The sequence below is a fragment of the Formica exsecta genome, unplaced genomic scaffold, assembly GCF_003651465.1.
Source record: "Formica exsecta isolate Colony F162 unplaced genomic scaffold, ASM365146v1 scaffold733, whole genome shotgun sequence".
NCBI classification, from domain to species: domain Eukaryota; kingdom Metazoa; phylum Arthropoda; class Insecta; order Hymenoptera; family Formicidae; genus Formica; species Formica exsecta.
Window position 1 is genome coordinate 315777 of NW_021853499.1, and position 16118 is coordinate 331894.

At 39.2% G+C, this 16118-nt stretch overlaps 1 protein-coding gene across 12 annotated transcripts in view; it reads right to left on the reverse strand.

Moving 5' to 3' along the window:
- Positions 1 to 16118, reverse strand: part of LOC115243767 (potassium voltage-gated channel subfamily H member 6) — a 103340-nt gene that overhangs the window by 76027 nt on the left and 11195 nt on the right. For 11 of the 12 annotated variants that reach the window (XM_029820975.1, XM_029820972.1, XM_029820971.1 and 8 more), the window contains exon 2: positions 9194 to 9424. In XM_029820975.1, coding sequence (XP_029676835.1) covers positions 9194 to 9424 — 231 coding nt within the window. Of the gene's footprint in view, positions 1 to 3758; positions 4180 to 9193; positions 9425 to 16118 lie in introns of those variants that run through there. The other variant, XM_029820980.1, reaches the window with a different exon arrangement.

Genomic DNA, 16118 nt, shown 5'->3' on the forward strand with positions numbered 1-16118 from the left:
CTTTCCCTCTTTCTCCATCCACCCTCTCCGGTTGTCTTCTTCTCCATTACCTTACCCTTCTTCATCTTCATCCCTCTTCTCTTTCTATCCGCTGTATCTTTCTCGCCCTCTCTCTCTCTCTTTCTCGGATTCGTCCCCTTTTCATACTATGCTTTCGAGATCAGGCCTCGCAAGCTCCGAAAGCTTGACAACCAGTAGCACTTGCCAGAAATGATCACGTGACCGGCAATCCGCCCAGGAAAATGTCATCGTACGACGTAGATAAAATTTGGTAGAGGCTTCCCAGTTTTCTCTCTCTCTCTCTCTCTCTCTTCCTCTGATGAATCGATCTTAATTATACGCCAGAATGTCGCATACTTTGTTGGAAAGATATTTCCGTCTACCTGCGGTCAGGGTTAGAGCTTAGGCAGTTTAATCATAACCCAGGAATGTAATAATTTTGGAGCACACAAGCCTTAGAGATCGGATGTAAGAGCGTTGAGAATGTCCCACTTGACATGCATTCATCGCCGAAAGATTCGTATCTATTTGCATAGAGTATATTTGCATCAGAACAACATCATAAACGACGGAATGCGATTATTAACTTTGATATATTATTCGCGACATATTAGATAGACACACGCGTTTGCGTAGTCGAGTATTTTTTTCTGAAATACACATACTCGTAAATTCGTTTTCTTAATTTTGTTACATTTAATCTTTCATAAAGATGAACAATCTATTCGCGCAAAAGTAAATGAAGAACAATATTTCGACGTTTGTTTGCTCTCCGAAATTATTGAGACAAGATATAGCCGTTATTCTCTCGAGGATTGAGTTAGCGTCAAGCTATCTACAGAGCAAACAAATATTGTATCAAACTTTCGAGTCTCGTCGACGAACGCGTCTTGCTTCCTGCGAGACGAGAATACAACAGTTCGGTTTCCCTATTTTCTCGTTACCTTCAACCGTGCACACGAAGAGTTCTTTCAGAATAATCTCGAAAGCAGTAGACGACGCTGTCGGCAAGACTAATTTCGCCTTTGCGGATGCGCGCGTAGCTCTTTTCGCTCGAATAATATATGAATAGGAGTCATTTTCTTCCGAAATAACGATTTTTAGACGATTGTCAGCACGATTGAACGAGCTTCTTTCTAGACACGGACTAGTTTTGTTGAACGGAAAACAGTGTAATTCCAGCTTTTCCCTTATGAAAGAAACGAAAACGGATCTCTAAATGCGGTGAAATTAAACGCAACATTTCGAGATTAATAATGAAGATAAGATAAAAAATGTAAGTTCGATATCTCCCTGAGAGAGACCAAAAGAAAAATGGTAAAACTGCATAAAAGGTAACACATCTCCGATTTGATCACCACTTAAATATGTTGTAGGGAAGATTCTTCTGAGTCCCCACAAGAAATAAGTGGGGGACGGCATTGATTTAAAAGATATAACAAATTAAAGTATGTGTATGCTTTATAATTTATTTTCATTGAAAAAAAATGGTTTATAACATTTACGCGTGGGCAAGGGAGGGGCGGAGTCCCTCCCCCTGCATCCTCACCCCGAAAAAATTCTAACCTAACCCAAACCTATTTTCAGTTTTAAAAGTAAAGTTGGGTTGGGTTAGGTTAGATTTTTCTCGGGGTGGAGATGCAGGGAGAGAGGCGGGGCCCCTTCTCTGCCAATGCATTCAATAAATAATATTTTTCAAGATAAGACTCACAAATTCGTGTAGTTACATGTTGAAGGCTGTTAACGAACTGCGAGAAACACATTATTGACAAAATATCCATGACTGTGTACCTATCCCAGAATGTAAACAAACACTTTTTCCATGTCTGCTCTACAACAAATACAACGTATACAAACTTCACTTTTCCTAATTACTTTATAATACTTGAGACAAAACATTAAAACTGTTAAACTTTAATTTGTTATATGTCCTAAACCAATGCCGTCCCCCACTTATATTTCTTGCGGGAAATTACTCAGAAGAAACTCCCCTACAACATATTTATGTGGCGATAAAATCGAAAGTATGTTACCTTTTATGCAGTTTTACCCGAATAATATTAAATAAAACTTTTAATATGCAGTTTTACCCGAATAATATTAAATAAACCTTTTAATATATTTTGAAGGTAAATGTTCAGATTAACTTACACCTCACGAATCGTTTTCATTTTTACATATATTATAACAGTGACCCAATGTAAACAAAAAAACATAAACACGCAAGTAAGATATAGTGAAAAGATCATAGAAATAAATGCGAAAATTAGGATACTTTAAAATCGCATATCTCTGAAACCAGAAGAGAGCGCCACAAAATTCAAAGTGCGTGTTACTTAGGAATGTGCCCTCTATAATATATGTAAAAATGAAAATGATCCGTGAGGTGTAAGTTAATCTAAACATTTATCATTTTGAATTATAGGTTTCATATATTATCTTGGCGAGATCAATTATTGACAATGCGTGAAGCATTATTGCATTCTATTTTGTATATCAATAGATTGCGCAGAGGCTTTCTGCTATAATTTCAAATATGATCATCGCATGTAATAAGATATTAATAAAGCCATGCTTTCGCTTCTCGGGAAACCTTATAAAAGATGTTAGACGGTAAGCTACTTTAAATTCATAACTGCCATCCCTTCTTTAGAATAACAAAATGTATTTCTTCGTCGTTGATTAATCTGAACGAAGAGAAGCATGACAAATTTTTTAAACAGAGTCGAGATTCAAAATTAAAGAGTATATGAAACGAGAAGACCGAAAACTGCGGGACCTTGAGGTTCTCGGTATGAGATACTCGGTATAACAAAAATTTACGAGACGTCGGAATTTTGTCGACTCGCGGAGATAGCAAACGCAAAGCTCAATAAAGCTCGCTATATCGAAAGCTCCTGTCAGAGAAGCTTCGTAAATCACGAGGATGATGCTGGAAACTCGATTCTATGAAAGACTTTGCTATACGGATTCGCGGGAATACCACAATCGATCGGAAAAGTCCGGGAGGCTGGGACTTTTTCTGCTTAGCGTCGCGAGATATTTTGACGCCCAATGTTGAATATTAATTACGCGTTTGTGTAGTAAAAATGTACATCAAGAAAAGCAACCTTGACCTTCTCGCCAAATATCTTGATGTATAAATAAAGAGAATCGGTGGGCGAGCAGAAAAATTAGAATGTCAGGTAGCCAAATAGAATTAAAGCTGGCTTACAAAATTTAAAGAGAAAGAGAGAGAGAGAGAGAGAATGTAAATATTTTATTTTAACTATTCCTTACGATATTATATATTATATTTGGATAAAGTTCCGAATAGGTGAACCCTCCGATTTTTTTGAAACTACACTATTTTTTGTATTTTTTAACGCTGATTACAAATATGATAATGAAAATTTGCGACAAGGTCATTTTCAAGGTCAAAACAAAAAAACTGAAAAAATCGGAGGGTTCACCTATTCGAAACTTCACCCTTATATTTTATTGCCGTTATGTAATTTAACGAAAAAATTACACATGGTTTGGATAATCTTATCCCGATGTATGTGAATCGCGAGACAACAAAAGATAACAAAATATGAATTTTTCTTAATTGCCGTTAAAATTCCCTCAGTACAATCGCGCGAAAAAGAATCTAATTTCACTTTCGCAGAGTTACGCCCACGACGTGGCAAGATATAGTTGAAACGTTTTAGGAAAAAGTGTGGAAGAGCGATATAAAATATAACGTTAATTATATTAAGAGAGTAAATTAAACCTACAATTTCACGGGAGTCCATTCCTGTTCCTCTTCCGGGCTCTCCGCATCGCAGCTCATCGCTCGTTATTCGCGCCAATTCCCAGCGGAATTCAGGGAAGCCTCGCATGAACAGGCCGGAAATCGATTTCGCGAGGAAGGCGGAATCTCTATAGCGATCCCGAGGACGAATGAGTCTCTTGTCGGAGGCGCGATCGAGCTTACAGTTTCGCCGGCGTAATATAAAAGATTCACAAGCAGATCCCGCGCTATTCCGTATCGCGCCGTTCCCTCGGGACGCAGAAATTGCGGTCGTGTTTACGTGACTTTCGTGAAAATTCAACAGGTAATATTCGTAGACAAGCGTGGAGGAATTTTTACTGATCTCAATATGCGTATAGTAATATTGTGCGATCCCATTATAACAGATTTTTCAAAGAATTCTCCTTAATGATAATTATAAATAATTGTGATGATAGTTATGAAAAAATCAAACTTTTAAACATTTTACAGTTTGCGCCGTGAATCAATATAGATTTTTCCGGAGTATGCGCGAGTTTCATCCCGGCACACAGCAGCGAAACCGATATCGGAAACTCTGTTCGTAAATCGCGGAGTTTATTCACCAAACGGGATAGATAACGCAGCGCGCGATATTGCGCATTCGCCTGATCAATACGTTGACACCTTTCAAAGCGAAAGCGAGATTTTCCGAAATAACGACGAGGCGAATTTAAAGCATAAAAAGTGTTATTTTGAGATTTTTGTTCACTCAATTGCGTGTGCGCAAATTCTCGCAGATTAAAGAAACAATTGAAATTATAGTTTGCACGTGCCGGAAAAAAGAACGTAATTTTACACTTTTATCTCTTGCTTAAATAAGTAGATAATCACATTATCATCATACGCAGAGAATAATAATCAGATTTCTACATTTACGTCATATATTAACCTTTTTAAATTTCTGAGAAATTGCAGAATAAAATAGAAAAGATGTATAATATTGCTTTTAGCAGTTCGTCATACAGTATGTTGAAATTATCAAGCTAGTATTTCTCAGCGTATTAAAAATTGCAAGTTATATCAGCGAACCAAAAATTGCGCCATCTCGCTAATCATATACTTGCAGCACGTAATCACAAGAGCAACAGTTTCTTTGTTTGCCATAATTTAATCAAGCCTGCCTTTTCAATAATAATTATAAAATTTGTTTTATTCCGGTCCCTCCGCAACAATTTCTCATGAACCATTCAATACAGCCACTATTTTACGCGACGAAACGCACCGAGAGAACTGCAAGCTCGATGAATCTGCCAAAAAGTCACTCGAACATCTCGCGCGATCGAACGGTCCAAACGTAAGCAAAAGCTTGGCTCGCTGCCGCCGCGGAGACTGCAAGCTCGCATCTTAGGCGGTGCCGTGCCGGCCGGCCGTTTTCCCCGGCGAAGCTTTCGAAATCGTGCCGCGGGTCCGCAGCCACGGGCCGACCAGGAGCCAATCGACCGACCGGCCATGGTGCGAACGCCAGTCACCGGGTCGTTGTCCTGTGACGCCACAGAGAGCTTTGTGGCCCGTGCCCGAGCTTACAGCTATCGTCGCTGCCGATGGCGTAGAGTGGAAGGGGATAGGACGATGGAGGGGTACGGTAGGTTGTCGTGACGTCACACGTGGTAAACGCCACCGGCGATGGACCAAAAGCGCACGCGGGTGGGAGAGAGAGAGAGAGAGAGAGAAAGTTGGTGCGCCGTTCCGTGATGTCATTGACTAAATGGCAACGTCGTCGTCGTCGTCGTCGTCGTCGTCGTGTGGGAGAGGGAGGGACACACGCGAAAAGAGGGTATAACGGACGGGGAGGGCAGGCAGGTGTTTTAGGAACGAGAGAAGGGGTTGGAATACGAGCACGGGGCTATTCTTGGACGCCTCAAAACACGCCGTCCTCGCGGCCGCGAGCCGTGCGTTGCGTAACTACGTGGGAGAGCTTTTCTGAAGGAGGCGTTCGCGCGAAATGGCCCTCGCACAAGAGGAGAGGTGAACAAGAGAAATCGAGCGGAACGGCGGAAGAGAGAGAGAGAGAAAGAGAAAGAGAGAGAGAGAGAGAGAGAGAGAGAGATAGAGATCAATGGATGAATCTCACGGTGACATAATTACGCGTTTGATTGATTCCACTATTAAGCCTGAGGTGATATGGACTTGTGAAAAATCGAGTTTTAATGCGTGGAATTTGATTCAAATTATGTTTAAATGCGTTTAGATCTTATCTTATATACATACATGCTCCGAAAAAAAAAACAGACCAGATTTAGTGCAAAAAAATCTTCAATCAATTTGTGTGAAATCAATTATTTCTGAAAAAAATATCGAGATATCACTAGTTTTTGATTTATAAAGGATTGAAAACTCACAAGAATAATATTAAATACTTTCTCTCGTTTGTGTTAAATTAATCGATACGATTTTTGAAAACTATAAGTTAATTTAACAATCGTTACCAGAAAGTTTCCTTGTTGAAATGAAAACGATTTGTCAAAGATGTCTCTTTACCCTTGACAGCTTCGCTCCATTAAACGCAAAAGGGTTAGCGTTAACGAACATGTCTATGACAGGATAATTGATATACGCTCTTATCTATCTGCAATTTTTGCAGTGCGAGACTATTAATAATCGTTCTTTTAATTTAGATAAAAAATTTTTTTCCACGTTATATATATCCGTAAAAGCGAGTCGGTCGATGATTACCAATTATATTTTCATCACGGATTCGTTACAGTCGTGATTTATCTCTTCGCGATTGTATTATTTATCTTAATTAACTATCAATGAAAAAAAATGAAGCTACGTATTTCATCGCGACATTATGCATTTATGAATTTATCGTTCTTATTTTTAATAATTATAACTTTTATTCGCGCCCTACATTTAACGCGTATGAGACTTTTTTATTTTAATATCTAAATGTTTTAATTAATTAATTGATTCTAATGTTTTAAATTATTTTATCTCTTAAAATTTTTATTTATCTTTTAAAAATATTTTAAATGTCTTTTTTATTCTCCCCATAATTTTGAACTTTATTGTGACGCTACAATTCAGTCGTTAAAAGTTTCGCGTAATTAGCCAACTGCAGTCGTATCTAATGTATAGCGCAAACGTAGTTCGAAACTCGACAGTCCATTGATTAATTTTCTATGCCGGTAACTGTACCAATATAGGTAGATAGGTAGGTGTATAAGAGTCCCATGCAAGGCCGCAGGTTATAAAGCTCGCGTTAATTCTCATGAAAATACGCGCTCCTTCCATGATTCATAAATCGATTCCCTCGAGCCAAATGCAAAACGGTCGATGCAGTAAACAATTCGATAGTTGTAATCCGCTACGCAGTTGGCTTTATTTATTCATCTCACATATTGGAGGAAAATATAATCGTAAAGAGAAACAAACCGCCTTAAAATTGCATTATATTTCCAAAAGCAACACAAATAATCAAAGATAAATAACGTCAACATAAAAATATATGAGTTTGCGTAGCCTCGAGATAATTACGATTGGAAAATCGCCCATATCCCAAAGCGTCCTACTTTTCCAGCAGACTTTTCATAGAAACTATCGTATATGTTTTCCTTCGGCTTGCGAAGTGGCCGTCAACGTTACATGATACGCGGACGCTCTGGGAAGAGCGAGAGTTTGTTATTTCAACAAAGGGTGGGAATCACCGGGGGCACGTAACTATTCCACGCTTCTCCTACGCTAACATTCGCCATGTTTTCGCCCCGGGAAGTGTCAAGTGCAGGCTGTTCCTCGCGCGTTTCATTCCATCGACACTCCTGCTCTCTGTGTAGTGCGAGATTTAATTAAGCCTCTTAATTAACGCGTCTCGCAAAGGAGCAAAGTGCCCGTTCGTCTTGCGCCCGAGAGAGAAAAGCGGAAAAGTAGGCGATCTTTTCATTCTGCTGCAGCGTCAGCCGGACGCTGAGAAACACGAGAGGAGATGAGAACAGGATGGGAACACGTTTGTACTAATTGTGCTGTCGCAGCAGTCGTTAACTCGAGTAACAGTAACAATTACGTGTTTTGTTAATTGATCACTGATAGGTAATTACGTACTACTTCTCGTCTACGATAAGGGTGATGATCGCTACGTTATTATTACGCCGACCGTACACGTGTGTTCTTGCACGTTCTTTAAAATAAAAAAGAATTTTCGCGGAGTTAATTTTGTTTATGGAATAAAAGAGAGTTCATTATTTTCTTTTTCATAAAAGTATCGCTCGAAAAATCCGGAAAAAGTTAAACTAGTTATATGAATCTACATGACGGCACTTGAGAAGTGGGAGGTTCTGCACTATGACTATGATAAATTATATAGTGGTGACTATTGATTTCACCGCGGCTTAAGGTCAGACGCTACGGCAAAATCGAGTTCGAAGTAACCAGTGGCCTGCGAACAAATTCAATCTTTTTTGCTCCAAATAACGGAGCTCTTGCTACATCCGTCTTACATGTGAAAAAGCCTCCTAGCTGATTTGCTCCGAAGGAAGAAGTTCCCGGATAAATACATAGGTTCAACACGTAATTGTGTAAAAAAATTAATATAAAAATAAGTATAAAATGTAGCATAAAAAAATGCCCATTAAAAATCACGTTTCAAAAATAATCCTGCGTAAAAAAAAAAAGAGTATATTCTGCCATCAAACTTAACAATTTTTAATTTAATATTAAATGATACGTCTTTGTATAAATTTCTAGTAACACCTATCTTGGAAGAAAGAGATCCAGGATGGAGGACGGGATGAAAGATGCCTACTACGTTTGCGACTTTCCTATACTAGCGGCCAATAAATCACCACGTGCGACAACGCGTTATATTGATTTATTTCCGCCGGCGATAACCGTAAAGTTAGCGCGATACTTTGTGTTTATCACGGCCACGACGGAAACGTGCAAGATGTTTCCGTGACACTATCCGGTATAGACGCAAAAAATATTGCCATTGAAACAATGTCATTCGAACGACGAGAAATTAAGAATATTCGGATTTCGAGTTCGCGGAAAGAATTTTTACAGATGTCTTTAGGTTGAAATATGTTCCCTTCTTCACGTGCCTTCTTTTCTACATACATAGACACGCGCAAGGACAATACCATTTTAAACATGTCACAGTATATTATGCATGCATGACAAACGTATAACTAAACTGTCATAAACCACAAGTGGAGAATTAAAAAGCGACTCCAAGTATTTTTATTTACACGCTTACGTATCCATACAGTAAACTATATCCCTTATCGTGTATTTAACATTAAAGTATATCAGAAAACTTTATATAATCCAGATGGGCCGTCTCTCGTTATTCCCATAAATCGATATTTTTAATTATCGCGATATAGCAATATTATCGCGAGATAAACAAATAATTTTTTGCTGCCGGCGATTAAGTGACCTAATTGACAGTTCAGTACTCACCGTCCTTTCTGTAGTAAAGGATCTCGAAGTGCTTTTCGACGCCAGCGGCGAGGGCGTCTCGCAGGGCCGCGACCGCGTGCGGTGACGTCATTGGTCCATGTAGGAAGTCGCAGACCGCCGGACGCTGCATCACCTCGGCCCTTGAGAAGCCCGTCAGCCGGCAGAAACCGTCCGAGCAGTAGATAATGTGGCATAGTCCCTGTTGCGCATTCGCCACTAAAAAGCTTCGATCTGCAACGGAGCAAGTAGAGGACGATCAGTTTAAGTGACCTACCTACGGTCTCGTCGTTCTTGACTGGTTTTATTTTTTCAACCTATATAATGAGATTCCGAAAGGGAAAACCAAACACGAGGTATTTTGGTTTCCTAATAATAGCGACGGTCGCACACGCTTCGTTAAATCCGCCGAGACTTCAATAGCTCATTAAGATACGTAGCTACGACGTATTCTCGGAATATCTAAATTTAACCAGATTCACCGTAAGCCTATAATATAAGATGGACGCTACGCTCGTTAACAATAATCCGGTATGCGACCTGGCATTTATATTTACTCTCCGATCGCTCGTGCGCGAAGTGGCAAATTAACGCCAACTGCCATTTCGCCTACACGTACGCGTATATACCTATAGTTTCATGGATGGTACACTATTGTGTTAAGGGATATACCACGCTACATTGTTTTTCCCTTTTTCCCAATATCATTTGTCTCGTTTGGGTAAAACGCTTCCGGCAGGTTTTATCTATAGTTTCATGGATGGTACACTATTGTTAAGGGATATACCACGCTACATTGTTTTTCCCTTTTTCCCAATATCATTTGTCTCGTTTGGGTAAAACGCTTCCGGCAGGTTTTACAAGTCCGTTCTATCGTATAGCGACTATAACGGATTTATCCCAACGCGCGCTGAAAATTTCACGCGTCACTTCTCATTGCTGACGTAATAACAAAATATGAATATACGACTGGTCGAGTCTGGTCCATCGCTCCCGTGGGTATTCCAGAGATTCGCGATCGTCCAGCATCGATCGTCATGGCAACGCGCTGATGGCGAAATCGCTAAAATTCGCTCCAAGCGCGGCGACCTTCGTCCTAAATCCGGCGACAGCCTGAAAGTGAACACCATAAAATATTTCTGTGCCGCGGCCATTAAGGCCGTCTGCCACGCGACTGTAAGTCGGCTTCTCGAGACGGCACGCTCTCTCTCTTTCTCTCTCTCTCTGTCTCTCTCTTTCTCTCTCTCTACGTGCCTCGTCAAGAGGGACGCGAATTATCCGACACTGGATACACCAGCCGCATAAGTGTTTCGAATCACCATCGTGTCTTTCAATATCCTCGTGCTTTAGATTGAAATCGACTTTATTTCCTGTTGACAAGACTGGAGTGCGGCACGCGTCAGCTGGCGACGCCGCCACCGCCGCCGTCGCCGCCGCCGTCGACGCCCGACACTGTCGGTCATTCCAAGAATTTATATCGAATGCATGTGACTCACTCTGAGCTGTTATGCGAAGCTTCGCAAATGACATTCTACGTAGAAGAATCGCTTTCAAGAGATGCCCGGGGGCTTCTGTTGGTCAACAACGCGAATAGATAAAGTGGAAAAAGACCGCGACTCGACAGACGCGGAATACAAATCTTTCGGAGTTTGAATTTTTTTCTCTGCGCGTGTAAAAAAAAAAAAAAAACAAGAATACATATATATCTCTTCTCGCTTCGCAATCTAACGCGCAAGATCACTAGTGAGAAAAGAAATTCTTATAAATCTTGATGAAAAGAAATGAAAATGAAAGGTAATGTTCTAGAGGAAGGTAGTCGAGCCAAGAACGCGAGAAATAATGACTCACGGATACGCAAGACTGGTTGAAAAGCTCGTTTGGCCGCGAAATGTTCTATTTTAACGAGATAAGCACGTTTTCTCATACGCGCGGTAATTCTTCTCACGCGAAGCATCGCGCAGTCGCACTTCGGAATTAATTAATTAGAGACGCGCGCGTCGCGCGCTGTTTCCCGAACTGCGGATACGGCGGTCGTCGCGGTTTACGTATGTGGGAGAGAACGGATATTTCCGTTCGAATATCTCGCCGGGTGTATGCATGTACAGCGTGCGATCGAGATATTAATACGAGCGATCGTTTTCAAGTGCATTTCAAGTGGTCGGCGTTATGGCGCACCAGAATCCAGGAGAAATGTCAGTCGCTCCGAGCGTCACAACTGCTTTGCGTGCCACGGGCGCCGCCGTGCCCTCATATTCCACCGCGTTACGTACCTGGGCATTCTGCGAAGGACAATTGGGTTTAATGAAGCCCAAATTGAAAATACAACGATAAGCGCGCGCGTGGTATGCGCAACGTATATAAGATTAATCATTCGCCGTCGGATATCCGGAACAACATCACCTTGCATATCGCGTGACTGCCTTCCCTCTATGCCGCGTGTTGCCGCTATGGATTACGTCTTATTGAATTACTCCGGAGATTGACTCTACACTATCGTTTGCTGTAACGACATGGCGTAATCATCGGAGCAATAAATTCAACTACCAACACGGGTTAATCAATTATTGCGGAGCGTAGTGTAATTAATTTTGGTTAAGTAAGTTTTAATAATCTTACATGCATTCGAATATGCATATATACACATGAACGTAATAATTATTAATACAGTAATAGATTGCACAATATAGCATGTGTACGTACTTATGTACGTGATACGCTGCGTGAGAAATTAATTTTAAATAAAATATACCCTCCCCCTCTCCTCAAGAAAAATAATAGTAAATAATTTTCTAGGTGATATGGCATGTGCGTACACGCAGAAAAATACATACTATATACAAGTAAATATTACTTGTTTCAAGTATTTCAAAAGTTCATATATCCGCAAATCTATCATAAGTTCATCACAAGCATCAAATTTATTCAAAATATATTCTGAATCCTAGTAAATTAAATACTTCAATCAAGAATATTAAATTATATAATTGAAAGAAATAAATGCACTAAATTTTTCTGATCTAATAAATTTTCTTACATTAAATTGACCATATAAGATAACTGTTACCTAAAAGAAGTAAAGTAAACTGAGTAATCATTTTACTTAGCAATAGAATAATATTTTTCTGTGCGTATATAATAATTTAATTTGGGAAATATAAATCTCTCACTTATATCTTTAATCACTTAATTTTTGCCACGTGGAAAGATAAGCTTAATATTAGAATATCTTATCGTAGTAATAATTAAACAGAGATATGATACTCTTTCTAATAACAGATGCGATATATCGATTACAAGGTTATAGTCTTCGCGAGATCATTTGCGATTAAAAATATCCGAGCGGATTAATTATTGCTTGTTTCTCTTTCTTTCTCTCTCTTTTACATCAATTGTTCGCAGAAGCGATCGTGACTTAGCGCACGCTAAAGCTAATTAACATTAAGAAGCGCGTTTGCGAATGCGATCATTTTGAATATTGCGTGACTGGGCTCTCTTAGTCGATGCTTGCGCGAGATTACGACACGGTATTACGTTACACCGAAATGCTATTCAACGTGCAATTTTGATTTCATGCCACTCAAGAAATTCCTCAATAATCGTTATACGTTCAACACCTCTCTCAATTAAAGACCTTTCAATATCAAATATTGATCATTAATATCATGTCATTGTAGTATCTCTCACCTCCCTTCTTCAATCATAACTTTTACACAGATGTGGCTGACGCGATAATATATATATGTATGTTTTTAATTTTATATCCAATAATTTTACAACAGTACTATTTTATTTTCCCGATAAATCTAGAGTGCCAGATGCATCTGTACAGCCTGCCGTCGAATGATCTGGATAAAGAATTTACGACTGCCGAGAAAAACGTTACTCAGAAATAGAAGTTAATGCAGCATCTCCTTTCTCTCTCTCTCTTTCTCTACACGAGCAACATTTTAATCGTGATTAATATTGTTCTCCAGCTGCAACTAACGGAGAAACATTGTTCGCCGCCATGTAGGCGAGATTGATCACTCACATTTTTCTATCTGCATAATGCAATGAAATTACAGAGGCAATCATAAGTTCGCAGATACGATCATTCTATCAAAGAGATATCTAAACTTTGATTTCAGGAAAACTATGATGTTGGCCTGCATTTAATTTTTTTTATGTTGGAAACAGGTAAAAGTAAATAAGACATAATGTAACTCTTGTTCGTGATTCCTGTTTGCCCTGTAATTTCTATTTGAAGATAATATTCGCGGGAAAAATGTAGGTAACAGGATAATATGATAAAGCAAACGAAGCTTGCTGTGAAAAAAAAAATCTAGATGCAACGACCCGCTTTGTTTCGTATCGTATTTCGCTCATTATTACTGATACAACTCGACGTATGCAGAATATATAGTTCACTAATGCTTATACTTTCAAATTCGCACGCGCGGATGTAATTAGAGAAGCACTTTGCGATAATGAATTACATTTTCGCTATTACAAATGTAACGCTTCGCATTATCGTTGATGCAATATCCCCCGATACGGTTTACCCGAGCTTACAGCTTCAATTCTATCCCCGACTCGAATAGCATTTTCTCTCTTTCGACCCTTATCGAGGCTTTCCGCGACTATAAAGGGATCGCTACACAAATCTACGATGCAACGAAACCCTCGCGATAAAGTCCATCGGTGAAAATTGTCGCGAGATAAAAGTCGCTTCAATGAGTCGAGTTTAAAGAGAAACGGGCGGCGAAGAGGCGCCAAAGTAACAGCATAAACGGGGACCACCTAGATGTAAGACCTCTTTTTACCCGGCCCATCGTGGCAACTTTATCGGTCGTAGATTAGAAATAGAATTCGTCGAGTTCGCATCTCGACGGGCAGGGCTGTTGTGGCCCTTTGCCAAGGATGTCACTCAGTTGAGTTACTTCGTCGTTTGACGTACTGATCGCCCTTGTCTCTTTGAACTGCTAATTTGTTCGACTTGCGTATTGTATTTCTCTTTTGCAGCGTTAAATTTTTCGTAACCGATTCTTCGATTGATCCAGAGTCGATTTTTTTCTTCATATATGTCGCGATATCGATAACCTTTGAGATATTATAAATTATTCTAAGATTATAATAGCCTAAGCTTGAGAAATTAAAGAATATAATTTTATATATATATTTAAATTCAAACATTAAACAAAATTTATATTGATCAGAAAAATCGATAATCTTGAATATAATAATGGAGTAAAATTTAAACCATGCATTTATGTGAGCGTAAATGTTTCAAGTCCAGTCATAAAGTCGAACAAGTGATCGATGTGTGTGTCTGTGTCTTCTCGACTATTCGCCACTTTTTTGCTCTTCGTAACGTTACTCATCGTTGTGTTTTGTCAAGTTCTTCCGTTCGAGGGGGGACATCGACGAAGAATGCAATTCGTATTCGGTGCCAAGAACGCATTTGCGCTATATGCTCGCGGCACAGAAGAAAATAGAAGTTCTACGAAAGAACGACAACTTTAAGATCTGCGAGATGTAACTCAGCCATCGGAATATTTCGGGCGTCTGCGTCATTAGGCAAGAAACTTGAAATTATCTTAGCATTTAACGAAGGGAACATGTATCAATGTTGATCGCGCTTCGGTCTAGCATAACTTTAACGGTTTTAATTTAAACAAATGTTATCATCATGTCAATCATGTATTTTAATGCAATAATCAGCATCTTTATCGTTGATATTTTACCAATGTATAAAATTGATTCAAGATTTGAATTGAATATATTAATCCAATTTATGCGGAAACCGGTTTATTTTGATCCGCGGAGAATCGCGAATACCATCGATATACAAGGATAACAACGATATTAAACCCACGACTTTTGTCGAAGGAAAATAAACCGCAGAATGCGTTTGATATCCGATAGAAATACAGAGATGCATCTCGCGCGAGTAAAATGATAATTTTTATTAGCAATGGCCCCTAAAAGTGCCTCCAAGGTTCACGGGCGCGATACGAAACGATTCAAAGGAAATCGCGTCGAGAAATAATAAACCTGGCGATCTTGAACACGAAACTTGACTTCGAAATCGTAAGCGAATTGCGGAGAGAGCCATAATTAAGGTGTACCCAGACGATTCGATGGCATCAAAGCAACTCGTTAAGATGAATCGCAGCGTTTCTGGTGAGTGCAAATCCGCGAACGTAAAAGCATATGCCAACAAATTTTCAAGATAAATTGAAAATCTTTGAACGCATTTCCGGAATGCATATGAGATATGTATAATTCCAAAATTCCTTCGTAAATAGAAACTTTATACACTCGACGTGATATGACTTCTTAATTACGTATGGTATTTTTGTGAGAAATAATTATGTTTTTAATTATGCAAATATATTTATGATGTATCTTCTGACAATTTTTAAATACTGTCGCATGTGTAATATGATGATTAATATCTTCAAATATATAGTGACAACGAAATTGTTAATTTTTTAATATTCACGAAGGAAACTGCATGAAACGCAACAGCAGTCTCGTATTAACGCAATCTTCAAAGCTATTGGATCCCGCTGGTAAAGGGAAACATACGGAAATTAATGATCTTTTCCACGCCTCTCGTACGATCGAGCAAAATAAACGATTGATCCATCTGGTGGCAGCGAGAGACGCTGCACAAAAGAAATCATAAAGTCAACGTAGATCCAATAATCTATTTCATTAGCCGTCTGCGAGACATATTTTCATATATGTCCGTGACACACGAGGACACGGCAGAAACTCTTGAAAATAAAATCTCGAACGCGTATTAGTGCCAAATTAAACAATGTCAGTATTTAATGGTATCATTATTACAAGACGCCAATGTGATACGAGTCGGAAAAAGCGGGCGATAAATAAGCGAACATTTCATTTCCACGCAGTATTTTACAGAAAAACATCTTTTTAA